The sequence below is a fragment of the Urocampus carinirostris genome, chromosome 1 (genome assembly GCF_059441175.1).
Source record: "Urocampus carinirostris isolate Australia breed hairy pipefish chromosome 1, RoL_Ucar_1.0, whole genome shotgun sequence".
Taxonomy (NCBI): Eukaryota; Metazoa; Chordata; class Actinopteri; order Syngnathiformes; family Syngnathidae; genus Urocampus; species Urocampus carinirostris.
This window is the reverse complement of record NC_142349.1, coordinates 46,445,412-46,471,685: the sequence shown is the minus strand read 5'-3', so window position 1 is coordinate 46,471,685 and position 26,274 is coordinate 46,445,412. Positions and strand designations below refer to the sequence as shown.

Genomic DNA, 26,274 nt, shown 5'->3' with positions numbered 1-26,274 from the left:
ATTTGTAAGCATTTAAGGTTAACAATAATTTATTTGTAATACATTTTGCAAAAACAATACATTTTCTGAAATATTTATAACCCGGGACGGCACAGCGGCTGAGTGGTTAGCGCATCCGCGGCACAGTTCTGAGGTAATGGGATCAAATCCAGCTACCAGCCTTCCTGTGCGAAGTTTTCATGTTCTCCCCATGCTTGCGTGGGTTTCCTCGGCACTCTGGTTTTCTACCATATTCTAAAAACATGCAGGTTATGTTGATTGGCGGGTCCAAATTGTCCCTAGGTGTGAATGAGAGAGGGAGCTGTCTTTCTCTGTGTGCGCTGCGACTGGCTGGCAACCAGTTCAGGATGTGCCCTGCCCACTGCCCAATGACAGCTGGAATGGGCTCCAGCACCCCGTGACCCTACTGAGGATAATGGGTGCAGATAGTGGACGGATGGATTTGTAATTTGGACTTGTTTGGTGTATTGTAATAGCAGTACTTTAAGGCTAAGGGTCTAGGGAAAGGGTCAATAACGTGGTGCCCACGGGCACCCCTGAGTAGCCCGCATATTGGTTCTGAAAGGATCTCGTTGATGTCGATGAAGTTTGATGTCTAACTGACATGTTTAGTTGTGGAATGAGCCTATTTTAACCTAATAATTACAATTTCGTAATAACATGTTATTTTAGAAATGCATATCAAACTAGTAGCCTTTTGCGCTAATCTATAACAAAAAAGTAGCTCCAGGTTTAAAAGCAAATCGCAACCCCTGGACTAGGGGATAACAGAGGCTTTTGAATCATCATGCTGATGTGTCTAGTATTTTTACATTTAACAACTTTCCAGGAACAAGCTCCAAGTTCAGACACATCCAGGGTGTAGTGCTGCACCGCGACTTGCACATCACCAACGTACGCGACCTCAACTTGACCACACCTGGCGAGTGCGATGGCTTCTGTGTCAATCGCAAGCACACCGCAGTGCCTCTCGCCATATCTGGAGGCCAGATCGCTATTTTTGAGGTATTTTGAGGGCGGCGGGGTAGAAAATTGGAATTCAAGCAATAAGTGGGCCCTCTCTCCTTAGCGCTCCCATCCAGGCAAATTGCCAGACACTGCGCTGCCCACAATCCAGAACTCTGTCAATGTGGCCGACCTTTGTTGGGACCCCTTTAACGCACATCGACTTGCTGTGGGTGAGTAAAATGTTAAAACATTTTAGAATAAAATAAGATTTATTTTTATTGTAATTATTGAAATACAAAACAATTCAATTATTAAATGAAATTAAACACATTTACAAGCCTGCTAATTAAAATAGTTATGTAAAGTGTTGGGTGTGTTACTGAAAAACAGTAGTTAGGTATACTTACTAGTATAATATTACTGTAGATAATATTGTTGGCGGATCGAGGATTGTACGTGAAGCTTAAGTGAAGGGGGAACAGTGGGCAATTACATGACGTTGTAATTCATCATCTTCTTTTAATACTTACAGTAATGTACCATGTTGAAACTACAGTTTTTGTTTTTTAATAACACATTACCAAGAAGAGTAATTGCTTTCCAGGAACGCGCTCCCTTGTGGCGTATTAATCCTAACACTGGTTAAGTAACACATGTGTCATCTGTGTTTAGCTGGTGAGGACGCAAAGATCCGAGTGTGGCAGGTGCCAGAGGGCGGCCTCAAAGAAACGCTGACTGAGCCTGAATGCATCCTGCGAGGTGAGCATGTCACACAAGAGAAGATGGTTGAATAGAAAATGAGCTACGATAAAATCGATATATATATTTTTTAGGCCACACCGAAAAAATCTACTCCATCAAATTTCACCCATTGGCCAGCGACCTGCTTGTGTCTTCATCGTATGACCTTACTGTCCGACTGTGGAACTTAGAAGATGGCGAGCAGGTGAAGCTCCTCACTGGGCACCAAGATCAGGTAAGGCATATGGTAACTTCACGATAAAGTGTCCCCTCTACCTATTGTAGCTACGAGGAATTCGAGATACAGTACAAGAGTACAATCTTTGCCGACATACGCTAGAAAATCCAAATTTAGAGAATATCCAGATGGCACCGCTCGAGAACGCTCGCCGCCGGCATAGGGTTACTTCCCGCCATACAGGTTTTGCACTCTTGTGTGTGTACAGTAAGATAAATCGGACTTAGAAGGACAAGAAACGTTGGCCTGGAGAGGGATGGGCACCACCATGCTGTACTTGCTCAAGACGTACGACAGGAAATGGCGCCCCTACGGCCCTACTGGTTAAGGGATCCAAACAACAAACAAACATTGTGTGCATAGTTTCATAGTTGTCAATAAATGATTTGAACCGTGGTCGCCTGTATTCAACAACAATTGTCACTTTCAATGCTTTGTTTGAGCTGAGAACAAGTCCAATAAAATTGTTTAACGATATCTCATCAAAAACTATACACAATACATAAATGTGTCATTTCCTCTACACACCTTTTTAGGCCCTGGCCCATTTTCATGCCTGTTAATGGCTTTTTCGGCTTATTTTGGAGGATTTTGGGAGGCCCGGAACGGATTAATTGGTGTACAGTTATGTCTTCCAAGCAAAACAGCCTTGCCCGATAGAAAATTGGAATCTGCTGCTTGAATGGGTCAGTGGTTTACCAACCAAAAGACAGATTTTTTTTTTTTTTTTCGATTTTGTTGGTATTTATTGGGGGTGCTTTGACACCTCTCACACAACCCTGGTGGGGGAATAGGAGGGAGAAGTTTAGCTGTGGACCAGGAGAAGATGAGCAGTGACTGGCCATCACTGTCGGCCCGCCAACTTGAGGGCATTGTGGTTCAGGATCGAAACGACCAGTGACAGTTGGACACCAACTGAGGACATCTTCTCCTGGTTGAAAGCTATAGTCCCTTCTTTTGAGTGACTGGAAAAGGTAGAACTAATTTATGTATGTTAAAACTTGGACATGCCTGGGTCACCAGTGACTTCAAAGTAAAGGCTGGATGGTAAACAATGATGATAGGTGACGCTGGAAAGACAGCAAATTCTGACAAGGGTGTGTGAGGCTAGCAACCTACCCACAGCACTTTCAAGAGGGGACCAATCATTGCTACAGAACAGAACAATGAGCTATACCCAACCCAGCTAAAGACACCGGCAGAGGCCTATAGTGCAACTGTGTAACATTTTATGGAAATCAGGAGCATACAGTAAGTCACATAAAACAACACACAAATAGGTATTTATTAAGTAGTTTAGATGAGGAAAATTTGTTTGAAATACAAGAAATTTTAGATACAGGCTTGACCCGAGAATTCTTTAATCTGGTCCGTAGAGGGGCCGCTGTATACAGATTTCTCAAAGGCTTTGTTTTTTTAATCCAATGCCAAAAAAATGATGTGTATAATAACCAGCGTATCACTATCTCACTTATACACTTCTCCCCTGGTGTGGTTCTCACTCAGGTGTTCTGCATGGCCTGGAGCCCGGATGGCAAGCTGCTTGTTACCGTTTGCAAAGATGGCGAAATTCGTATATACGACCCACGCAATTCTGAGTCCCCTGTGCAAGTAAGTTACCATCAGATACCATCCTGGTTTTTCTCATAGATGGTAATTATTCTACTACAATGTTTGCATTTGTATTCTTCTCTTTTATTTTTTTTCTATCATGTTGCAACATCACATCACTAAATGACCAAATCACCTGGAAAAGGAATAACAAAATGAAGCCAAAGGCTTATAAGAGACCCGTCCCCGAAATAACTTTGGACGCTTCTTGTATCAATCATATAAACAAACTATATCTTACTTTATTATAATAATCATTTGTTAGTTCATTTAGAAATCATCACAGTGTTTGAGTCATGATATATATTTTATAGTTTGATGGTTTTTCTTTTACCATTCTTCTCTTTACTCTCTAGCAAAAATATAATGTTTAGAGTGAAAAGGGGGGAAACTCCAAAGCAAGTGTGAGAAGAGTACTTTCTCATGAGAATATGAGTGTGCGTGTTGACATGAAATGAAACATGTAAAAACTTTTTTTTAAATCCTCTATTTCTTAGTCAATGCATTTGTGAATTTCAGGAGGGTCCAGGTCCCGAAGGCCATAGAGGAGCTCGTGTGGTGTGGGTGTGCAAGGGCAAGTTCCTGCTGGTGTCTGGATTTAACAGGTAGATACTCTCTTTATCAGTGATACATTTTGTAGATTGGACAGGAAGGAAAACTACTTGCAAGATTTGTTGGTGTGTCATTTTTACACTACACTGGCATCCTGATAGAAATTTGATCATATATCTGTCAGAAATTTTGTCTTTTGTTTGGTGAAAACCTTAAATTGGGCTTGGGGTCTCTTGAAGTGTCCTTAAAAAGCTGAAAGTTAAATAATTTTCTATGAAGTATGTGTTAACAATGTCCAACTGAGTTTAAAGAGCCCTAATGGGGATTTATTTTTTTATTAGAGGTGTTTGGGACAACACCTTAGGAAGCAGGAAAGGAGGAAGAGGGGTGGAGATGGATTTCATGCTCATGCTCACAGTTTTCTGTTAGTGTAGCATGAAAACGGTGAAAGTATGAAAAGTACTGTTTCAAATACAGTCCAAACGCCAACCCCAACCCCCAAAAAGATGTAAAAAGACTTTATTTGAGCACATCTAAGAAATGCATGTACTTGCACCCACCACACAAGCAGCTTGAGAGAGGCTGCAATGATAATTTGATCCAGAAGATGGCCTCATCAAGTAGTTCACATTCCAAACAGCACCTTTATTTTTGTGTTTTGTTTTAAAGAGACAAATGTTTTGGTTAGTGTATTTTCCAGATGATAAGTAGATTTATTTAGATTGGCCATGCTCTTGTTTGCCGTTTAGCCGAAGTGAGCGAGGCCTCTACCTGTATTCAGCCACTTCTCTTTCCTCCGGAGTGGTGGGCAGCGTCTCTGTAGATGTCTCCCCTTCCACCCTAATTCCTTTCTACGACCCAGACACTAGCGTGGTTTTCCTGACTGGGAAGGTAAGTGTGACTTTGATGGAGTGTAAAATAGCAATGTGAAGGAAATAATTAAATCTCATTCTGGTCTTCAAGGGGGATACACGGGTGCATATTTATGAGATTGTCCCTGAGGAGCCATACTTTATGGAGTGCAGCAGTTATAACAGTTCTGAGCCTCATAAGGTAAGAGTGTAGATCATCAAGCAAATCCATGTTCCTGAGTATCTTTATCTGATCTTCTCCAGGGCTTGGCCTTTCTCCCTAAGAGTGAGTGTAACGTGCGTGAGGTGGAGATAGCTGCTGCCCTGATGCTGACCAAAACCTCTGTGGAGCCTTTGGTTTTCAAGGTGCCTAGAGTCAAGGTGAGCCAACACTGCTACCTAGTGGACGCAAGGCCATTTTGGGTATATTTTATTCTTGTTTGAGGAGCAACAGGTATTACGTAGGCGACCACTTGAACCCAAGGAACTATATTGCATTGACCTAAGTAGTACTTGGGCACCATCTTTTGGCAATTTGTTGAACTGAGGTAAAGAGTTTTATGTATTTTCTGCCATCTTATGTATTTTTGTACGATCAAAAAAATGAGATCCACACCGTTTAGGTTAAATGGAAATTAAACGAAACTAACAAAAGTTAATTCTTCAGGACATTTTCACTCTGTGACGTTTGATGATTTGATCAAATCTATGAAACAATGATGATGCCAGAGCCTGTGTCCCATACAAACAAATATACCACTTAATATTTTTTTCTCTCCCACTGTTAGTTAAAAACATTGAGACCCATTATGACTTTCTTTTTTTGTCATAAATAATGAAAGCAGAGATCTGTAAAAATAATTCACAAAATACTACAAACCAGCATACTGATGTCTTAGGGGAGTGCGATATGTGTGCAGAGATCCGCTCACCCTACTGCCTAATGAAATTGTGCTTGGTGATTGGCTGGCTTTTTTTTGGTGTTTACAGTTTGTTCTGTTCTGGGTTTTCATCATAAAGTGTCTTAATAGTTGACATCAATTGTTTAATGAGCTTCCATATAAAAGATTCTTTAGGAGTTTACAGCCAAAATGGGTTCTGTTGTTTTTACACCGTGAGTTTAAACTGTAGTTGCAACTTTACCCTATTTCTTATGGAACAAACGGCTTATTGTGTTGCTTTTGGCTTTGCATGCACTCATATTTGAAAAAAAAAAACACAGTGAAAATTACCATGGCCTTTATTTTATCTCCCAGCCAGATGTACTCATGAAATGAGCCATTTCTAACTTGCGAGCCATATGTTTCTTATCCCTGATTTAGTACCTTGATGAGTTGATGCTGAAATGCCTTTTGTTTTGTGCCCCCACGCAGAAAGAGTTTTTCCAGGATGACTTGTATCCAGACACCTTGGTGTCCTGGGAACCAGCGCTGAGCGCCTCGGCCTGGCTCCAAAAGACAGACGGCCAACTCAGGAAGATCAGCTTGAGGCCCGCGGACATGATGCCAGGTAAGCCAGCTGTGCCACACATTCCTTTCTCTGGCGGTCAACATGAAGTCTTGCTAATGTGTTGTCAGTCAGCGAAGCCCCCAAAGAGGCCGCGGTGAGGAAGTACATGCCTTCGTCTTTCTACTTGGAAGAGAAAACGGACGAGCAAAAGAAAGAAGAAGTGAGGAGCACACAAGCTAATAGATTTCATTTCTCTTTTGCATCCAAATATAGCGTCACATAGAAGTAAGATCGGGCCTAAAAAATTCAGCCCGGCCCGACCTGGCCTTCAAGTATTGAAACCCACCCTTGCTAACTTGATTAACAGGACCCTGGCTGAAGAAAAACCTGAAATTTTATATATCTGTAAGTAGGGCAGCATCTGTATACGAGTTGAGTGTAAAGCCTAAAAATCTGTTGGGATGGTAAAATACAAATTTAATTTCAAATTACTGATTCTGTACATAGGTATATATGTTTTCATCTATATCAGAATCATTATATAGTTTTTAAAGTAATTATTCTGAAAATATTAGCATGATTGTGTTGGGACATAGAAGTCGCAAGGTCGATTCCGCACCTTGCTTGGCTGTTGCTGCTGTTGCTGCTGCTAGATCGCTTCAAGTCGTCTAAAGATGATCTTTAGGAACGACATGGAACGCTTCGGTCGTGCTACGAGTTCCGCGAATTCGGATCCAACTGCCCATCATTGACGGTCCGCGATGAAGGCGGGGCAATCGACCCATAGGTGTTAGGCCGATTCCTCACTCTCCCCACAAAGTCGACAGATGTCGGTGGCCGACTTGCGGAGGAGGAATTGCCAGCGTCGGAACAGCGGATGGTGGCCGCTCCGAAAGCGGATGAGGTCTGTGCGTTCAGCTTTGGGCAGGGATTGTTCCTCTGTTAGGTTTTGTAGCACATTCAGGAATGAGCTGAGGCGAGGATGGCTGGGAGCAGTAGGTATGTAGCTACGTGTTATGAGAGCCCTCGTAGTGTGTTGGTCCAGCGGGTGGTTCGGTTGTGGGAGGCTGGAGCCTAGGGAGGCCTCTGCATCGGCTTGTTCATTGCCAGGCAGTCCGCAATGTCCTGGGATCCACAATAGCTGTATTCTTTTCCTCTGGGAGAGGGTCGCAATTAGATGCTGTAGATCGTAGATGTCTGCATCTGTCGAATGCGGGTTGCCTAATGCCTCGAGTAGTGAGCGCGAGTCACTGGCGACGGTAGCAGACGTCCAGGGGCGAACTGTAAGTTCGGTCAGCCATTTTATGGCTGCATGCAGGGCCGTCCTCTCGGCTTGGAACGAGCTAGCCCATTTACCAGTCGGTGAGTGCCATCGTCTGATGAGTTCATTCTCTGCAGTTTATACCACTATTCCTGCTCCACCATTTTTATAGTCCTCCACAGCTGAACCATCAGTGTAGATGATTAAGTCTGATGTGGGTAAGTCTTTAAAGGCTTGGTTGGCTTTCGTAAGTTGCTGTTCCAGTGGATCCGATTTCTGGGTGTTGGTGAAACGGACCTCTAGTGGTTGGAACTGTAGCCAAGGCGGGGCTCGTCTAGTGGTGTTTAGCATCGGTGAGATTTGTAGGCGTTGCAGTTCGGGGATGACTTTTGATCGCCAATCTCCACGTTGTAGTCTCTGGTGTACTTTAGTTTCCAGTAGGTGTCTTCTGGGGTCTGAGTCAGGCAGGGCTTGCCATTTCTCTGCCATGAGCGTGCTAAGTTGGTCGAAACGGTATTTTATTGGGGGTACTTTGGCTTCATATCGGACGATGTCTGCAGGGGTCGAGTATAGTTGTCTTGTGATTGCCCTGACGGCATGTAATTGGGCAGCTTCCAGTTTATCTAAGCCTGACTGTGCCAACCATGGTGTCCAGGCTGGGGCGGCATATTCTGCTATGCTACGGACTAGCGCGAGGTATAGTGTGCGTAGGTCTTCGGGATACCAGCCCCAGGAGCTTCCACCTACCATTCGGCGGAGGTTTGATTTTCGTCTCATATTAAGTGTGACTTTTTGGGCGTGTGCCCCGAATGTGAGGCGTTGATCATACTGAACTCCCAGGAAAACTGCTTCCTTTGATGTCGGGATAGGAAGGCCATCGATGCGAATGTCAGGCTGCCAGTTTGTTTCGGCTGAGTCCAGAGTGAACAGTACCGATTGGCATTTGGCTGTATTAAGATGCAGTAGGGCGCTTTTGCTCCAGGTGACTACCTTCTCCACTCCCCCTTGAACCCTTTGTACTACTTCTTCTTTGCGACGGCCCCGACAGGCAATAGCCAGGTCGTCTGCGTAGGCGCTGACTAATGTGTTGGTGTCGAAGCGGCCTAGTAGGTCGTCGATGTAGATGACGAAGAGGAGCGGTGATAGGACTGAACCTTGTGGTAGGCCTTCTTTGAAGCAGCGAGTGCGGCCGGTGGCTCCGTTAAGTCTGACCTTTGCAATACGATTTGTCAGCCAGGTAGAGACCCACTCGATTAAACGCCGGGGAAGGCCGAGGCGCAGCATCTTGTGTGTCAATTGTGTTCGGTTGACTGTGTCGTACGCCTTTGAGAAATCAAACAGTGTTAAGATAGTCCTCTCTCGGGCTTTCGATTGCATACCGTCGCTGATGAATTGTGACAGTCGTAGACATTGGTCTGTGGTGCATCGACCTTTACGGAAGCCTGCTTGCCATGGACTCAAAAGTTCTTGGTCTTCGAGCGTCCAGCTGAGGCGGTTTACAATCATGCGCTCCGTTAGTTTAGATAGAGAGGAGGTGAGGGCGATTGGTCGGTATGAGGACACATCTTTGGGGTCTTTACCCTTTTTAAGGAAGGGTACGATAGTTGCTCTTCGCCACGACTGTGGACACCAGCTCTCTATCCAACTATAATTGATGATGTTGAGGAGGACGGGCATGATTTCATTAGGTAGGTGTCGGAGATGATCGGGGGCCACTTCGTCTGGTCCTCCTGCTTTGCCTGCCTTTATCATTTTGATAGCCGATTGTAGCTCCGAGAGTGTAAAGGGTACTTCCGAAGCCTGCCTAGGTGTTCTTTGTAGGGCATTTAATTGTCTGCGTACCTGCTTTTTCATCGGCCTTATTTCTCTGTCCACACTGCGGGCACTGACCTTCGCATACTCTTGGATAAATGCAGAAGCTTTGGCAGAGTCCGAGGTGTACTCTTTGCCGTTGTATATGAGGGAGCGGTTTTCCGGACCACGTTGTGATCCGTTCAGACGTTTAACAAGGCTGCTGTGGTTGTGTGTGTGTGTGTTTGTGTGTGTGTGAATAGATAAGTGTGAAGCTCATTGTAAAGCGCTTTGGGAGGTCTTCAGTGACTTGAAAAGTGTTATATAAAGGCAGGCCATTTACCATTTTTATCATCGGACCAGTTAACTTGATTTTACATGACCAACCCAAAAAAATTTTATTTGTGAGGACGTATAATTTTCTTAACTTTTCCCAATGTACTTTGGGCAAAAAAAAAACCCGTAAGATTTCTTAAGGTTAAAATAATGCAAATATATTTTTATGGACATAATAAATGAATTTCAACATTGAGGTAATGCTGGGACACAGAATAAAAGCTAAACAACGAGGGGAAAGAGCGTTCTTGATGCGCACTTGCTTAATTTCGCAGAAAAATACTGCAACTCACTGGGCTTTAAATAGATTTCTGCAGCTCAAAGAAATAGATATTGAAATGTAATTTCTATAGTCTGAAAATGGAAAGTCTAAGGAAATGGTCAAAAGCACAAATTAGATGATAAAGAATAACATTCTTTATTTTGATTATTTTCATCAAAACACACACAACAACAACCTGCTTTAAGAGGCATTGAAACAAAATAAAACTTTTTCAGGAACACATTTTCAACTTTTCGGAATAGAAAGTAAATCACACTAACTAGGAAAAGGCCTGCTGTAAAGAGTAATTTAACTTAATGAATAAAGAAACAAGTTAAATAGAATACAGCGTTACTAATTTAAATAAAAACAAAAATATATGTTATGACCACTATTAAAAAAATTTAAGTTAAACGTGAGTATCAATCAGCCTACGAATTAATACATATGACTCAACCACAACAACACTATCGTTTAAAATAAAAGGCAATAGCTCAGTGTAATACAATAAATTTCAAACATGAAAAAACAATTAAAGTTTACAAATTGTGCAAAGCATAAATAGAATCAAAGTTTTAACTCTGCTCCCTGGCCTTGCCGATCAAAGGTTTGCAAATTGAGGCCTCTTTCCCTGGTCTTCGTTCATGTAAAATAAAGGAAATAATTAAAGCCTCAGACGATAATTTAAATTTAATTTTCAAAAACAGGATATTATTTAGGTTGTTCTGTTTAGGTTGTCATACAGGAACAAGATCACATCTACTGCGCAAGGTATAAGTGAGGTTCCCCGCTGCGCTAAAAGAGGGATAAGATGGAGTTTGTTTTCCTGTGTGGATTTAAGAAAGGCAAAAGGAGAAATAAAAATAGATTAAAAAAAATATATATATATATATTTATTTATTTATTTTTTTAATTAATTTATTTATTTATTTAAACAAGCGCAAACTAATGATTGGCATTTCAGGCCCGACCAAACACGAAATACGGGTCAGTGTAGGGTTCGGATTTAAGATCTTACCTCTAGTATCACAGTCCTCACGGGCCTGATATTTGTATATAATTTGTGGAAAATGTGCCACAGCTCCTTGAGGCCATGGTTGCCAAGCTGGGAAACATGGACGACCCATTGCCCCAAGAAGCCTTTGAGGGGGTCGATGAGGATGAGTGGGTGAGTACCGGTAACCGAATTCGCAGAGAGAACTACTCTGGTTCAGGTGGGTTGCTGGAAAAATGACATGGACCCTCGAGTCACCTTAACCTGGTTTTAATCTTCAGCAATTTGACACATGCTAAAGTGTAGAAAAGCGTGAAACACTGTTTTTGTACTTAAACAGAAAGTTACCAATAGATATTTTGGGGAAAAGAGAAAAATGGCCCAGCATTGCTAGGCCGATTGTGAAATTGTATTCGGCTGCTTGGATTAAGTGGTGGTTGAGAGCTGCAGTACCCAATTTGGCCGCAAGAGGATGTTAAAGACCCCGCAAAAGCAAACCACACAAAAGCAGATGTTTATCGATTATGTTGGTATTTATTTGGGGTGACACAAAACCTAGTTGAGACACTCGTGGAGGCCTAAAATACATCTGTGTTAAGTTTTACAAAAATCGTTTCAGCAGTTACGGAGCCTATAAATCACATACAAACACACACATAAGGATTTCTAAAGTAGTTTAGATTTATATGGATTAGATTACATAGATAGATGACAGTTGGAAATGTCTTTAAATCGGTTCATCATTTAATTGGAGGTTTATCATTTTCAAGCATAATTTTAACTTTTTTATTAGACAGATTATTTCCAAGGTCATATTTCTACATTAAAATTATCATTGTATTAATCTGTCTTAATTAAAAAAAACAAATAACAACCAGTGAACAAAAAAATACTATCTTTCTGCATTGTATATTTTAGGCGTTTTTTGTAGTATCTCCTGATCCAGTGAACCCGAATATGGGAACCATCTTTTGATTTCAGCGATTTATTTGTTGCTTGAGCCAATCTACAAAAAAAAAAAAAAAAAAAATCACAAATCACAAATTCTTCCGGAACTGCTCTGGCGTTTTGGCTGTGTATGAGTCAATATCACAAAATTTGTCAAACAAAATATGCATATTTTAACATAAGTGTTGTATATATAATTAAGACATCAACACATCAGGAAAAAACTGAATCCATGCAAGTATCGAGCCTATTTTTTTTTACCTGTTTTTCTGTGGCCATATTCGAACCAATAGAGTTTCTACAAAAAAGTAATTAGACATTTTTATGTGTAGCCTTTGTAAAGCATCACCAATTGAAAAATCCCAAAAGAGGGAACTCGTTAACTCGTTTTAGGTTTTAGATAAATAAATAAAAAAATCTCTCAAATTATTGATGTCAACACTCGGGTACAATAATCTAAATATGTATAATACGTTTGATAAATTTGCTAAGATGATGCATACGCAGCCAAAATGCCAGAGCAAGTCCGAAAAAATTGTGTTTTACACGACTAGCTCTAGCGACAAACAAATTGCTCCAATCAAAAAATGGTTGCCATATTGTGATTCATCATATTAGGTTGTGTTTAAAAAAAATGATTAAAAAAAACCTATAATGCAGACCAATGGTTTTATTTCTTGCCCGGTGTTATCCACGAATTGGCGAGTGAGGAAGTACTAGAAAAAGTGTATACCTACACTGCAGATAAGGTCTTCACTAGTGATCAATTGCTACAGTTTGAATGAATCTGTGGAGCAACTTATTTGGAAGGATTATTGGGTAAAAAGGTTTTGCTGGCATATCTTCTTCGTCCTCTGTGAAGAATGGCCAATCTTACTCAGGCATTCTGAGAGATGGGGCAAGCACAATGTCCACTCAATTGAAAAAAATAATGTAGCCAAATCTGATATATTTATTTCAATGTTACGTTTTTATGAGGGTCTGTGCACACGCATCATTTTTGGTCGAAGGTGTTTATTTGTTCTGTGGCACCTGTAAACATCCAAAGACATGTACCGATTACTGTTATTCCGACATTGACGAATGCTCAAACTGAAAACCACTTAAGAGCTAACTTTCTGGATTCAAGCAGACAAAAAACATATTTGTCTTTTGGAATAGATTCTGTGCTTGCTTTATCATAAATGTCTTCTTCTTTGTCTTCTGTCTTTTGTCTCACAGGATGATTGAAAGCACTGAGAGAAAACACCCTCACACTTCCATTCTGTGCATTCCAGCATCACTCCAACAAATCTTTACTGTATGCAACACTTTTTTTAACTACACCTTGAACTGTTATATTTTGCAATATAGGTTATTACAAATCGGTGGCTGAAACGTGTCAGGGAGACAGTCAATAGTATAATAGCAATTTGGTTCACATTGACTGCAATTCGGGTAGCACGGTGGTGAGGTGATTAGCTCGTGTGCGGCACAGTTCTGAGGTCATGAGATTGAACCGCCTGTGTGGAGTTTGCATGTTCTCCCCGTGGATGCCTGGGTTTCTTCCGGGCTCTCCGGTTTCCTCCCACATTCCAAAAACATTGGCCGGTCCAAATTTTCCCTAGGAGCGAGTGAGTTTTCTGTCTGTGTGTGCCCTGCGACTGGCTGGCATCCAGTTCAGGGTGTCCCCTGCCAACTGCCCATAGATGGCTGAGATGGGCTCCAGCACCCTCGCGACCCTACTGAGGATAAGCGGTGCAGATAATGGATGGATGGATGACTGCAATTCCAAATGTTTGGTAAAACAAATGAAAATAGGGGAAGAGCAAATTCGTATTTCCATAACCTGGTTCTCTTTTACAAAGTGGCATTACTGTGAGTGTACCTTGCCCAATTGTCAGATGTGCATGTGTTAAAAAAAACGATTCAATATTGTCTTGTAGGTATTATCTGAGAAATATCTGTTGTGTCTTCTAAAGTACTTCCAATGCAATTGTGTCTTCACACAATTTATGGATACCACAGGGTCACCAGTCTTCATTTTTAGCCATGAACTGGATTTTTTACATTGTTATTTGTACTCATTTTATTTTTATTACCCTCCCTCTATTTCTACTGTAATTACATGAATTGTATTTCAGTATTTTATACACAGAGTAATTTGACTTGAATGGTAGTTTGGGATTTAGGTTAGATGTACCTTTTGGAGCACATTTTAATATCATTCCCTGAAACGTGTTTTCTAAAGTTTGAATTGTACGGTTTGTAACTTTCTCTTCAATCAAACGAAAGTATTAGTTATTATAAAGCCATACTGCATGGGTGTCATTTGGGCTCAACTGGATTCATTTGTTTACAACCTCCAACGGATGCAGCTGAACTGCAAGGATATTTTGTGTTGGTGCAATGATATGTTGTTGCGTACTACTTAGATGCCGTACGTGGTAATTGTGGGGATATTACTTGGATATTTTTCTTTAATGAATGTGATTTAATTCTATGAAATTTGTGTTTGGTATTATTCAGCATTTGTCTTAAAATTAAAAGTCAATTTGATTCCATCAATGTCACCGTTGTGAATTTATTGGTTACGTGATTGTTTATTTTTATCTGACTTTGCTGTAAAAAAATCCTTTCTACGTGATATGTAAGAGATTATAGTAGATAAGAACAAGAAAGAAGAATAAATGATTTATAATTATACTACTCTCCCTAATGTTATGTAAGCACCAATTTGAATTAATATACCATTAGCTGTTTCAGGGATGGATTAATGAATGAATGAATGAATGAATACAGTAGTTGATAATAGTGTAAAGTAATTTGACACTATTTTTTGTCTGTTTAAGATAAAGGGACCGTGTGTAAAATTTGACCACCAGATGTTGCTTTTTTGTGTAGTGCAACCGAAAAAGAGTGCTACAAAGCACAAGGAAGAACGCAAACTACAGAGACTCAAACTGACCCTAAACCACAATTGTTTCCTCTATTTTTTTGCCCAGCCTTTTGTAATTTTTTTTGTTTCTGTGCATAATGTTAGATTATTAAAATAGGTCACTGAGTATGTTGTCACCATAACATGAGTTTTCCAGCTGTATTAAGTTTAGTATTGAATAAACAGCATTACTTCAATAATATTACTAATTTACTTGTTATAAATGCACTTATGTTCATCCACATATTTCAATGAAGTATTTACTTCAAAATTCAGCTATGTGCAGTTTTAACAAAAGTCTCTTGTTCATTGAAATCCTTTCTTTTATTTTGTAATTTGAGTTCCCAGGAGAGCTTTATTTTTAGAGTTCAATTTCTATGTTTTGCATAATCCTCTCCTACAAGAGAGGGGCCGAGACAAATTAAGATGCCTTTCTTGGTAGGAGAGGCGCTTCCCATCGATTGGACCAGAAGAGCATCAGAACATGAAACAAATGTTAAAATACTCAAAGCAGCAAGATGGTGCACAATCATGTCAGCTCCCTCTAGGTGAGCCTCATCTTATATAAATGCGAAATTCTCAACCTAGGAGTATTTTTTTTAAATACACGTTTATACGATGGTTTGTGTTAGGGATGTGTTCTCAGCTCGATTCCCTGAAGCGTGTGTCGGGTATTTTAGATGAGTAGTTGATGAACCGCGAGTCGAGGTGTGGTTTGATGACGTAAGCCGTGAATGATTCAGTAAACCATTCGCTAGATTTGAGAGTGGTTCTAAATAAGCAAAGAAACTCCCCCCCCCAAAGAAAGGTGAAGGGGAGGGGGTGTTGTGTATTTGGTAGTACACACTGTACAGTGGGACCTCGCTACTTCGCGGTTCGACGTTCGCGGCTTCAGAGCTTCGCGGTCTGTAATGGATAAAAAAAATAATTTTTCTTTTTTCTTTTTTTTTTTTAAGGGGCATCGCTACTTCGCAGATTTCCACCTTTTGCGGGTGGTTTTGTTCCTCATTAACCGGGTCTAAAAAAATAATAATTTGGAAAAAAAAATATTTTTTTTGAAGGTGTGCCGCTACTTCGCGGATTTTCACTTATCGCGGGTGGTTTTGGTCTCCATTAACCGCGATAACCGAGGTCTTGCTGTATTACTTTACATACAATAATTAGTGTAGTATTTACAATCACGTTAAGTTGAACGGCGTAAGGACTTAGAGAGACGCCGTAGTTCTGACGTCACACACTCCCGCGAGAGTTGGAAGTTATCGGCATGGTGAATGCTGAATAAAAGCAATAGTGCGGAAAGCGTTGTCATTGTTTTATTGGTTTAAGTACTACACTTCAAACCAGAGAGCAAAAGTATAACAATTAGTTGGCGGCTTCTGTCAATCAAATGACGCACATTATTTATAACTTTGAAAATACGCATGTTTATGAACTGTTTAAAATGGAGGTGACTGGCCTTGCTGCAACCAGCAATAATGACAAAATAGGGGAGCAGATTGCTTATGTCGATATTGTTGATGATTTTGCATCAAGGTCTCGCCACAAGATGTCCATAAGTGCACTTGGCATCAGGGCAACCTAAGGCGCAGATCGATGATCGACTTTGTAGTTGTTTCATAGGACCTGCGGCCGCAAGTTTTGGACACTCGGTTGAAGAGAGAGGCGAGGTTGTGGATGAAGCTTTTAAAAACATACCTGCAGTTCCTCCTCCCAACCCTTAGATGTCGACATACTTAAACTTGAGCTGACTTTCGTGAACTTTGGCACTTCCGCATGACCTTCATTGCGCTTCCTGCATGTGAAAACGAGACAGCCCTCCTCCCAAAGACGAATTACGACGGGTTGATGGTAAGAAAAAACATGACATATCCAAAGAAATGTACTTTCCTAATGTACGCCTTGTCGTAATTTAACATTTATTCTAATAACTAAAAAATAGCGTCACCATTCCTCCCTTTAATCACTTGTTATTGATGCGGTAGAAGTTATATAGTGATATAACAGCAGACATTGTACTTTACAGCTAAACATTCGTTTACAATGCAGTGCGTACGAGTCAACATCACATTTGTCAAACAAGCTATGCATATCTAAACAGAAGTGTCTTATTCGAATACAAACACCAATACATTCGTGCAAAATGAAATTCATGCAAGTATATTGGCAGGTCTAGCCCATTTTATTTACCTGTTTATTCTGTGGTCATATTTGAACCAATGCAGTTTCATACCTGTCAAGCTCCAGGGCTCCATGCCCTTACATACTGTCGTATTTTCCCTTATAAAATACAAAATAATCTTACACCATACTTTTTTTTTTTCAAACGTATTTATTTATGTAGTTTAACATGTGATATTGTACATGTGTTTCCTTATATCATCTCATCTCCCATCTCATTAGCTGCACCGCTTATCCTCAGTAGGGTCGCGGGGGTGCTGGAGCCCATCCCAGCAATCATCGGGCAGTGGGCAGGGGACACCCTGAACTGGTTGCCAGCCAATCACAGGGCACACAGGGACAGACAACTCACTCGCTCATTCACACCTAGGGACAATTTGGACCAGCCAATTCACCTGAAATGCATGTTTTTGGAATGTGGGAGGAAACCGGAGTGCCCGGAGGAAACCCACGCAAGCACGGGGAGAACATACAAACTCCGCACAGGAAGTAGGTGGATTTGAACCCACTCAGGAGGTTCCCAAGACCTCAGAACTGTGCCGCACACGCGCTAACCACTGCGCCACCTTTCTGCCCCGGGCATTTTCTCCATTATGCAAAAAAGTTAACAGGAATTTAATATCAAGTTTTTCATTAAAGTTAATGAACACAAAAACTCAGTTCAGACATGATTGGAGCTTTCAATTGCCATGACTTTATAGTTCCTCATCGTCTGGCCCCCAAGAAGTCCATACTCTCTCCAAATAGGGGACTTTAATCTGATTATTTGCAGCTCATGTGAGAAGTTAGGGGTATGTTTAGAAGTGCCACATGAAGTAACTACATACCTGAAAACCTCCACGGCTCCACGCCCGTACAAATTGTCGTATTTTCCCGTACAAAATAAGTCTGGAGCTGGATTTGAATCCACGCAGGAGGTTCCCATGACATGCAACTGTGCCGCACATGCGCTAACCACTGCGCCACCGCGCTGCCTCCTTATATCATATATACTGTTAATTAATATTTTGTTGTGAGATCCTGAGTTGCTCGACATGAATGAGGTTTATTATAAAGAAAAGTTCAAAAATTAAGAAGCTTGGACGTTCACTGTACAAGGAAAAAATACATGCAAATATAATGAAGTAGAATTTTCTTATTCAAATGATTAATTCATTTTCTGCATTAAATTATTCTTAGTTATATACAGATTAAAGGCATAACCACAAACCTGTCTCTTTCCATTTTCTCATTTTATACTTCCTTTTTTCTTAACTTCTTTATACAACATAATAATTCGTAATATAACGCATCAAAGTTTTTTTTGTTTTTTTTTTGAAAATTACAAAGCAAGTGAGCCATTTGAGAGCCAGCTCTCTTTAATGAGTTTAGCCGAAAAAGCCGGTTGTCTAAAAAGAGACAGACTTCCTTTCACTACATCAAACCGCTCGCTTCGTTTACAACGAAAAAAACAATACCGAGATAGAGGCTTCCGCGACGAACTCGTTTGACTTGATTGATTTGCCATTTCGTGATAGTCTGTGTATACCGGATGGTACCCATAATTGAAAAATTTGCGTTTTTCCTTACAGATTATCTTGTACGTCGTACACGTCTTAAAATGCATAATAAACGTACTTTATATGGCAAAACCGTACAGGATGACAGGTATGCAGTTTCTATAATGAACGTATTTATTTAGTTCATGCATGGCCGCTATTGGTGTGTGAGTGTGTGTGTGTGAATGGGTAAGTGTGAAACACATTGTAAAGCGCTTTGGGAGGTCTTCATTGACTTGAAAAGCGCTATATAAATGCAGACCAATGACCATTTTACCATTTACTAAAAACACTGTCCGCATTAGAACAATACAGAACGCTAGCAACAACAAACGAGGAAAAACACTTGTTTACCGTTTATTTTTGCCTTGCTTTCCTAGCTGACAAAACCTAAAGTAATAGTTGTGTCATTGTGTGTTTCTGTGTATTTTTCTTTTCATGTCTGTGTTTGCAGGCTAAATATTTAGCTCAAGTTATCGTGATGGGTGTACAAGTGGTGGGTCGTGCTTTTGCACGAGCCCTACAGCAAGAATATGCAGGTACGTAAATGTTTATATATAAGATTTGTAATGGCTCAAATCATAGTACGAATTTCTAGTGTCACAGTGCATTCTTAATATTCAAATCAATCTGTTATATTCACTATCCTTTTTCATTCGTAAAAATTGCTCTATTATTATAACTGGGGCCACTCTCGAAGCCCCGGGGGCCATTTACAGCCCGTGATCAAATTTTTACTGGCCCGCAACCTCTGTCGTATAATTACTAATTGTGGCCTGCTAGTAAGGTTGACCGCAGTATAAAAACATTTGTACCAATAAAGCCCATTTATCAGATAATTGCAGTAGCCCTTTGGCTTTCTGTCAGAATTTTAGCCCACCCCATTCCTGTCATGGTCAAGTCAAGTCATATTAATTTGTAAAGCCCTTAATAACAAGATGTCTCAAAGGACTGCACAAATTACAATTACACCATCCCCTCATCTGGTGACCTTAAATAAAAAAAGGAAAGTTGAATGTGAGAGCCACGGCTTCAACGACAAGTTGAAATTGGAGTACAGTAGTACCTCTACTTACAAATTTGATTTGTTCTGAGAGTTGCTTTGTAACCTGAAAACATTTTGTAAGCAAATGCGCTGATCCGTCCCGAGCCCCGCAAAAGTACAGTATGTTTTCTTTTTTTTTTTAATGAATCATAAAAAAGCATCAAAACACGAAGCAAATGTACTAAAAACATAAAACGATTGGCACATAATGTAAAAACACATAACACAAAATTACTTCCAGAGGGTTTTTTGTTTTTGTTTTGGGGTTTTTTTGCACAAAAGTGAAATAAAGAAGTCCCGGCTAACTGAATCAGAGCAGCTTGATCTGGTCTGGCCAGCGCATTTAGTTTTAATCGGTTGCACGTTTGCTGAGCCAGGATATGAATATGCAGCTATGACAAGCTGGCTGTAGATAAATGCACATTCACAGCATCATGTTAGTTGTGTTCAAATTCTAATTTACTTACTGTAAAAGGTTTCAGGTAAAGTCAAACTTCATCTCAGGACATGACAGTAAATTCTATACTCATTGGGCACCTTTGCTCCAGTATTTTCGAAATACTCACGTTATATTGGGTACTCATGTATTCTACTTCTTTTATTTATTATTATTGTATTTTCAACACAAGGATACTGCTTGAAGTGTGAATTTCCCTCCGGGGATGGATAAAGTATCCATCTATATATCTAAAGTTTTATTGGCATTTATAACAAATATTATTTGTCTCTTTTTGCATTATTGCATTTTTTTCACAACAATTTTTGAGCTTTTACAGCAAATTAATGTTATCAACCTCCTCCTCACACTAATGGTTGGTTATCGTATTGTCCTTGAATAACCCATATAGGTCGATCCTTAATATGAAACTGTTGTTTCTTCCTTGTCTCGGCAGCGAGTCAAGCAGCAGCACGGGCGCGAAGCAGTGCCGGTCAGCATTCTGCGGCCGCAACTAGCATTTCTGGAATGAGTTTACAAGAAGCCCAGCAGATTCTCAATGTTTCCAAGCTCGAACCCGAAGAAATCCAGAAAGTAAGTAAAAACCTTGATTCGAGACTAGTGTGATAGCTAAACTTTTAAGACCAAAACTGAAAGTTAACCTTTATAAACCTTTTGCCCCTTACCCGAATCCCATTCTGTAACAGTTTTCTAACTATTGTAAAACGAATGAAACCATGATGGTGACGATGATTTTGTATCTCTTCCAGAACTATGAGCATCTCTTTAAAGTCAATGACAAGACTGTGGGTGGTTCATTTTACTTGCAATCCAAAGTAAGTGCTCTAGAGATTTTGCTGTCCGGGACTTTTCCCTACAAAAGTGTGATGTTGTGGGAAAAAGCAACAACTGTAAATCACCAACTGATGTCAAAAGGAAACTCTGCTCAACCTAAGCAGGAAGTTAGCTACAGGTGGCTCTGGAGCCTCCTGTGGTCTTTGGCACTCCAGCACTATTACAACAATGATTATGGGAAGTGATATGGTTCCTTTAGAATAAGTTTATTAAACATACAGCCTGCAAACCAATTGAATGATTTAATCCGGCCTGACCTTCATTTATGAGTATGCCAAAATAAGCATTGTGATTTTTTAAAAAACTAAATGCTGCTTCCTGCCACCAGAGTGCAGTGAAGGTCTAAAAGTAACCTGGTTGTTTGATCTGATGTTATTGCCGGTTCTCTACTAAAGCTCATTTTATGTTGTATTTTTATTTATTTATTTATTTATTTTAAAGCAATATGACAATTGTGGTGAGCATATTTGTATTCATAGCTCCCACTTGAGTTTGTTTGTGGTGGGTTGGTTCAGATGAAAGGTTCCATTCACTCAACTGTTAAAATGTACAAATTGTTAAGATTAAATTCCAAACCAAATCCCTTATCTGGAGAGTTGGCTGCAAATGTAGGCTGAACCATCAAGAATAGTACTAAAAACAAAGCTAAATAGTTGGCTTTTTTACTTGACTTTTTTTTTTTTTTGCTTTTATTGATATCACTGGTTTTATTTGTGTGAAGCAACCACGGTTGTCCTGAGAAGCGCTTTGAAACACAATGTATGTTAATTGATGACCTGTTTCACTGATCTGACCCACCTGAGAACTCTGAAGTCTGAAACCAGTACCCGAGCCAGTTTTACATGCCTGCTGCAAGAGGACAACATGACACAAACCTTCTTAGTTTTCCAATGAATGTAGATATACACATAAATACGTACAGTATGTGTTGCCTTACTTATGAACCTATTCATTTTTTGCGGACACAAATGTGTTTTTTATTTTTCATTGTGGCTCTTTCAACATTTTTTGCTTGCCAACCCCTAAACTGACTTTGTGTTCAGGTGGTGCGGGCTAAAGAGCGTCTAGATGAAGAACTAAATATCGAAGCACAAGACCAACAACAAAAGCAGCGATCACAACCCAACGGTGAAACTTGAAGTGTAAAATTTCATCTGCTTCCCCTCCCTCTGTGTCCTCTGTAAATTATATCCTAATTAAAGTCACTTTTTCTTAAATCATCCACTTTTGTCTTTTGACGTCCTTAACGGGAGGGGTTTTAAAATGTTAGTTTGAAACTGAATTGTTTTAACAATTCTCTGTTGAAATTATCGAGCAAATTACTCGCACCGCTGGCATTTTCATCCAAAACTGACACTGTGAATCGTGCTCTAGCCTAATTTGGCTGGATTATTGTACTTTGATTGACTTTACTATGGAGGAATCAAATCCGTCCCCATAAAAAAACATCAGTCCTTTTCAAAAGATTTTGCCCACTGGCCTTTTTCTTGAAGAAAACTGCAATGTGTATGCGATAGGCGGTATTTTGTCATTTGCATGTAGAATAAAAAACACGTTTTAATGAATCAAACACAACTTTATTCAGGTGTTTCTTTCATTGGCATTTTTACCGATATCGTCATCAATTTCCTCTAAAAACAAACCAGCCATGTTGTAGCAGTTAGCGAACGACTACTTGCATGTTCTGCCACAGCACATGAAACCAGGAAAATATATATTTGATAAAATCTGTTTTTGAACACCATAAAATATTTCACTTCTATACGTGAGCTAAAGTAAAAAAAGGCACTTGGAAAAAAATGAAAATACTGTCAGAATTTTTTCGATTTAAATGTGCAAAGAAAAGAAACTTGAACAGACCTTAACTGGCCTTAAGTCTTACCAAGGATCCTTTGTCCAACAATGTAGCACCCTAGTCAATGGCATCCATGTTTTTAATGACACTGACTGAGCTTGTGAAAACACTAAATAACTAGAGAGCAGCTCACGTACCGCATTCACAACGTATACAATTCGGTCGCTATTTTACGACCACTCCGTGAGTGAAGCTCTTAACATGACTCGCATTCGAGCTTTCTACAAACTGACGCCGTCGAAAAAGTGCAACTTTGTTACAGACCAACTCGAAGGGAGTGCTGGAGGCATATTTGATTAGAAAACCGTGGAAATCCTGTGAGGACTCAAGTCACGTCATTGAGATCTGCTGCTGAGTCAAGGCTGTCCTCATCTTAACCTGGCGAGAGGTTGCCTGGAGGAGGAGGAGGAAAAGACAGCATCTGCGGGATTTACTGTTGCCATGGGAACTAAAATATCTTGTGGGCACATTGATCATGCTGGGAGATTCTTTTCAGCTTAAATGCTGACTAAAACCATCTACGTATGGAAAACAGAACTAAAAAAAGGTCTGTTGGATTAAAATAGTACTTAAAATATCAGAAATTAAATCTGGATTTTAAATGAAAGACCTCAGGGACTACTGTATTTGTCCTCCTCCTCAAGCACAGAAAGGCTCAGACTGCAGAGAAGTCAGAGTACCCTAAAAACTGTCGAAAAGCAAATTCAACATCACAAAACAATGTCTTGTCCGAACCAGGATAGAGAAAAATGAATTTCAAACATCAATGACCCATTTCTGGAAGAGGTTGCCGGCCAACTAACAAAGAGGGCAGACGAATCCCCAGGAAATGTCTTGCCTCTCCTTGATCCAAAAAAAAATCGATACTAAAGTTGCATAAAATGCAGAGGAAGAAATGGTATGCGAGAAAAGTGCATGGCGACTGCTTAGTCAGATGATGATGAGCCTTTTTGTTGAAATGGGAAAAGTTAACCTTATTGATGCTTCATTGTCACGTTAGGGAGAAGTGGCACAGAAAATTTGGATGCTTCCCCTTACATAACCAACTCAAAGTCTCTATTTTTGGCAGGCCAAAACAACCACAGTGGTACCTCTACTTACACATATGAAAGTGTCAGGTTACGAAGTACCCGAATGGGAAAATATTGCTTCTAGTTACAAAGTCGTTTCAGGGTATATACCATACTTTTAGCCGTTCTGAGAGTTCCCAGAACGTAGACAAACTGGCTAGCGCTTAAAATATACCCGGCAACACAGTGCGCATGAGTGCCCCAGCATGCTCTTCATGTCACCGTCACAGTTAAGAGTTCAGAGAGAACGAGGAAGCGGGTTTTTTTTTCAAGATGGCGGGGATAAGGCTCAAATTAAAAATAAAGACATTTTAACTTAATTTCACAAAGTTTCAAAGTTTGTGGAAAGCAATCGCCCAGCAAATTGTTGACAAGTCGGTCTACCGCTCATTATAATGACAGATTTGCGCATTTACAAACGAAATGCGTCTCTACTTAGGAATTTTTCAGGTTACAAACTTACTCCAAGAGCTAATTACATTTGTAAGTAGAGGTACCACTTTATAAGTATCTGCGTGCAGAAAGCCATCTGCTTTTCACAGCTGCTTTTCGACCGGATCAAGAAAACACAAGACAGCCGTGTTTATCACCACAGTGGGCCTTTCATACGCAAACTGGCCGTGTTGATTCCATTACCGGAAAGCAGCTGGGCAATCCAGAAGCAGAAAAAAACCTTTCCAACTAGGTCCAGTGGAATGTCATGCCTTTCGTCATGCCACAGGGGGGAGACAAACAGCAGTGCCCACCCTATTCTCAAGAGGAGATGGTATTTGGTATTGGCCGGCGGATGAAACATCATGTTTCTTTCTTCTCTAGCCGAGAAATTGCCTCGGATCAGGTTGATCGGTCTACATATAAGGGATTGTCAAAAATAAAGGGACTTGTTTCCAGTCACGATGAGGTTAGCAGCAATTTTGAGGTTTTGTGACTACAATGTCTGCGATTGGCTGGCAACCAGTACAGGGTGTCCCCAGTTCTTTGCCCAAAGTCAGGTGACATGGCTTCAGCACCCTCACAAGGAAAAGTGTTTTTGAGGGTGAATAAAATAATGACTACAATGGTACAATGAATACAATGGTTTAAGTGCTGTAAATAATTGAAAATTTTAAAATGCTATTAGTTCACTTGCGTCAGGCAAGCTTGTCTGAAGTTATCAGTTTTAAAAGTTGAACCAACATACACCTTTTGCCCAGCGCAGAGTGCGTCTTTGTATCTCTTTACGTGGTCTGTCTATCTCACTGCTTGGCGAGAGGCACATGGTCGATAATATTTCATAAATACTAGGAAGAAGCGAAGGACTTGTATTAGTCTTTCACATTCATGAGCTCCGTCCACAGAACCCAAAACAAGGAATGACTAAAGTATCAATTAAAAATGATTAGCCTTTGTCTGGCTATGTTATACAAATGTTCGTTAGACCCCCCCTCCACTAAAAAAAGAAGAGGCCTGCGTTCTAATACCCATAAAAAGTTTTTTTCATGTAAGTCTCCATATTGGACATATCCTGCCCTCTTTGAAGCTATTTAGTGAGCCGATCCCCACCACCACCCTTGACCGCCTGTACGTTCCCTGTCATGACCTGATCTCCTGAGCTCTTCTGGAATGTGTATGAGTGTATCAGTTGACCACAGCTGGCTTTAGCACTGCAGTGCCTGGCGGGATGACCACCCAGGATAAGGAATCAGGACACCCTCCAGTGGAAAGGTTAAGCAGACCCTTAGTCACCTTGTTCTCCATCTGCTCCCCTTGAACCTTCTTGGCCTGCGAGCTCACGGCCCTTCGTTCGCTGCCCGTCTCCAGCACGGGCACAATGGGAGAGGCCAATGTATTGGAGAGCAACGGTGACTTGGCCAGGCCTAGCTGGGAGCCATTAAAAGATAAGATGGAACCACTTGCCAAGGTGCCCTGGGGGGAGCTAGGGCAACCGATTGTGCTGAGGTCTAGGGGTCGAGGGCTAAGGGGGGATAAGGAAATTGAACGACCCAGGCCCTGAAGAGTGTGAGCACCCAAGAGAGCAGCTCCTGCCCCGGGAATGATGATGTGAGGCCCACTAACATAGGATATCTCAGAATCTTTTGCCCCGCTGCTTGCAAAAGCCAAGCTTTGACTTCCTTTAAGTGGTGATCCCTGCTCCTGAGCCACAAAGTGGCCATGGGCCTTGATGTGCTTGCGAAGGGAACTGGGGTCTGTGTAACGCTTTAGGCAGCCCACCATCTTGCAATAGTAGGGCTTGTCCACATAGTGTGTACGTGTATGTTTGAAGCGGTCACTTGAGTTGGAGTAACGCTTGTTGCATCCTTCGTAAGGACAAATGTAGGGCTTCTCACCTGAAGGAGAATTTAAAGGTAGGTTAGGTCCTGTTCTGACCAGACTGGCAAGACTAGACTGGCTGATTCAA

The 26,274-nt window shown here is 40.7% G+C and overlaps 3 protein-coding genes across 4 annotated transcripts in view; 2 read left to right on the top strand and 1 right to left on the bottom strand.

Moving 5' to 3' along the window:
• The window catches only part of coro7 (coronin 7), a 129,262-nt gene extending 114,733 nt beyond the window's left edge, over positions 1 to 14,529 (top strand). For both annotated transcript variants that reach the window (XM_088342432.1, XM_088342423.1), the window contains exons 17-29: positions 830 to 1,005; positions 1,070 to 1,178; positions 1,621 to 1,707; positions 1,782 to 1,924; positions 3,434 to 3,538; positions 4,058 to 4,143; positions 4,840 to 4,981; positions 5,054 to 5,143; positions 5,206 to 5,322; positions 6,315 to 6,450; positions 6,519 to 6,610; positions 11,122 to 11,208; positions 13,204 to 14,529. In XM_088342432.1, coding sequence (XP_088198558.1) covers positions 830 to 1,005; positions 1,070 to 1,178; positions 1,621 to 1,707; positions 1,782 to 1,924; positions 3,434 to 3,538; positions 4,058 to 4,143; positions 4,840 to 4,981; positions 5,054 to 5,143; positions 5,206 to 5,322; positions 6,315 to 6,450; positions 6,519 to 6,610; positions 11,122 to 11,208; positions 13,204 to 13,212 — 1,379 coding nt within the window. In that variant the 3' untranslated portion in view covers positions 13,213 to 14,529. The remainder of the gene's footprint in view (positions 1 to 829; positions 1,006 to 1,069; positions 1,179 to 1,620; positions 1,708 to 1,781; positions 1,925 to 3,433; positions 3,539 to 4,057; positions 4,144 to 4,839; positions 4,982 to 5,053; positions 5,144 to 5,205; positions 5,323 to 6,314; positions 6,451 to 6,518; positions 6,611 to 11,121; positions 11,209 to 13,203) is intronic.
• Positions 14,530 to 16,539: 2,010 nt separating this feature from the next.
• On the top strand, positions 16,540 to 22,171 carry pam16 (presequence translocase associated motor 16). The gene is made up of 5 exons (XM_088342457.1): positions 16,540 to 16,747; positions 19,070 to 19,154; positions 20,554 to 20,690; positions 20,867 to 20,932; positions 21,995 to 22,171. The coding sequence occupies exons 1-5, from the start codon at positions 16,673 to 16,675 to the stop codon at positions 22,088 to 22,090; spliced, it is 459 nt and encodes a 152-aa protein (XP_088198583.1). The 5' UTR covers positions 16,540 to 16,672; the 3' UTR covers positions 22,091 to 22,171.
• Positions 22,172 to 24,550: 2,379 nt separating this feature from the next.
• Positions 24,551 to 26,274, bottom strand: part of glis2b (GLIS family zinc finger 2b) — a 45,994-nt gene continuing 44,270 nt past the window's right edge. The window contains exon 7 of the mRNA XM_088342445.1: positions 24,551 to 26,203. Within this exon, the coding sequence (XP_088198571.1) occupies positions 25,494 to 26,203 (710 nt within the window). The 3' untranslated portion in view covers positions 24,551 to 25,493. The remainder of the gene's footprint in view (positions 26,204 to 26,274) is intronic.

Bases quoted from the DNA above. Each gene is read 5' to 3' on its own strand.
- pam16 (XM_088342457.1), top strand. From the start codon at position 16,673: ATGACCTTCATTGCGCTTCCTGCATGTGAAAACGAGACAGCCCTCCTC. The intron at 20,691-20,866 runs GTAAGTAAAAAC...TATCTCTTCCAG, and splicing joins AACCCGAAGAAATCCAGAAA to AACTATGAGCATCTCTTTAA. The intron at 20,933-21,994 runs GTAAGTGCTCTA...CTTTGTGTTCAG, and splicing joins CATTTTACTTGCAATCCAAA to GTGGTGCGGGCTAAAGAGCG.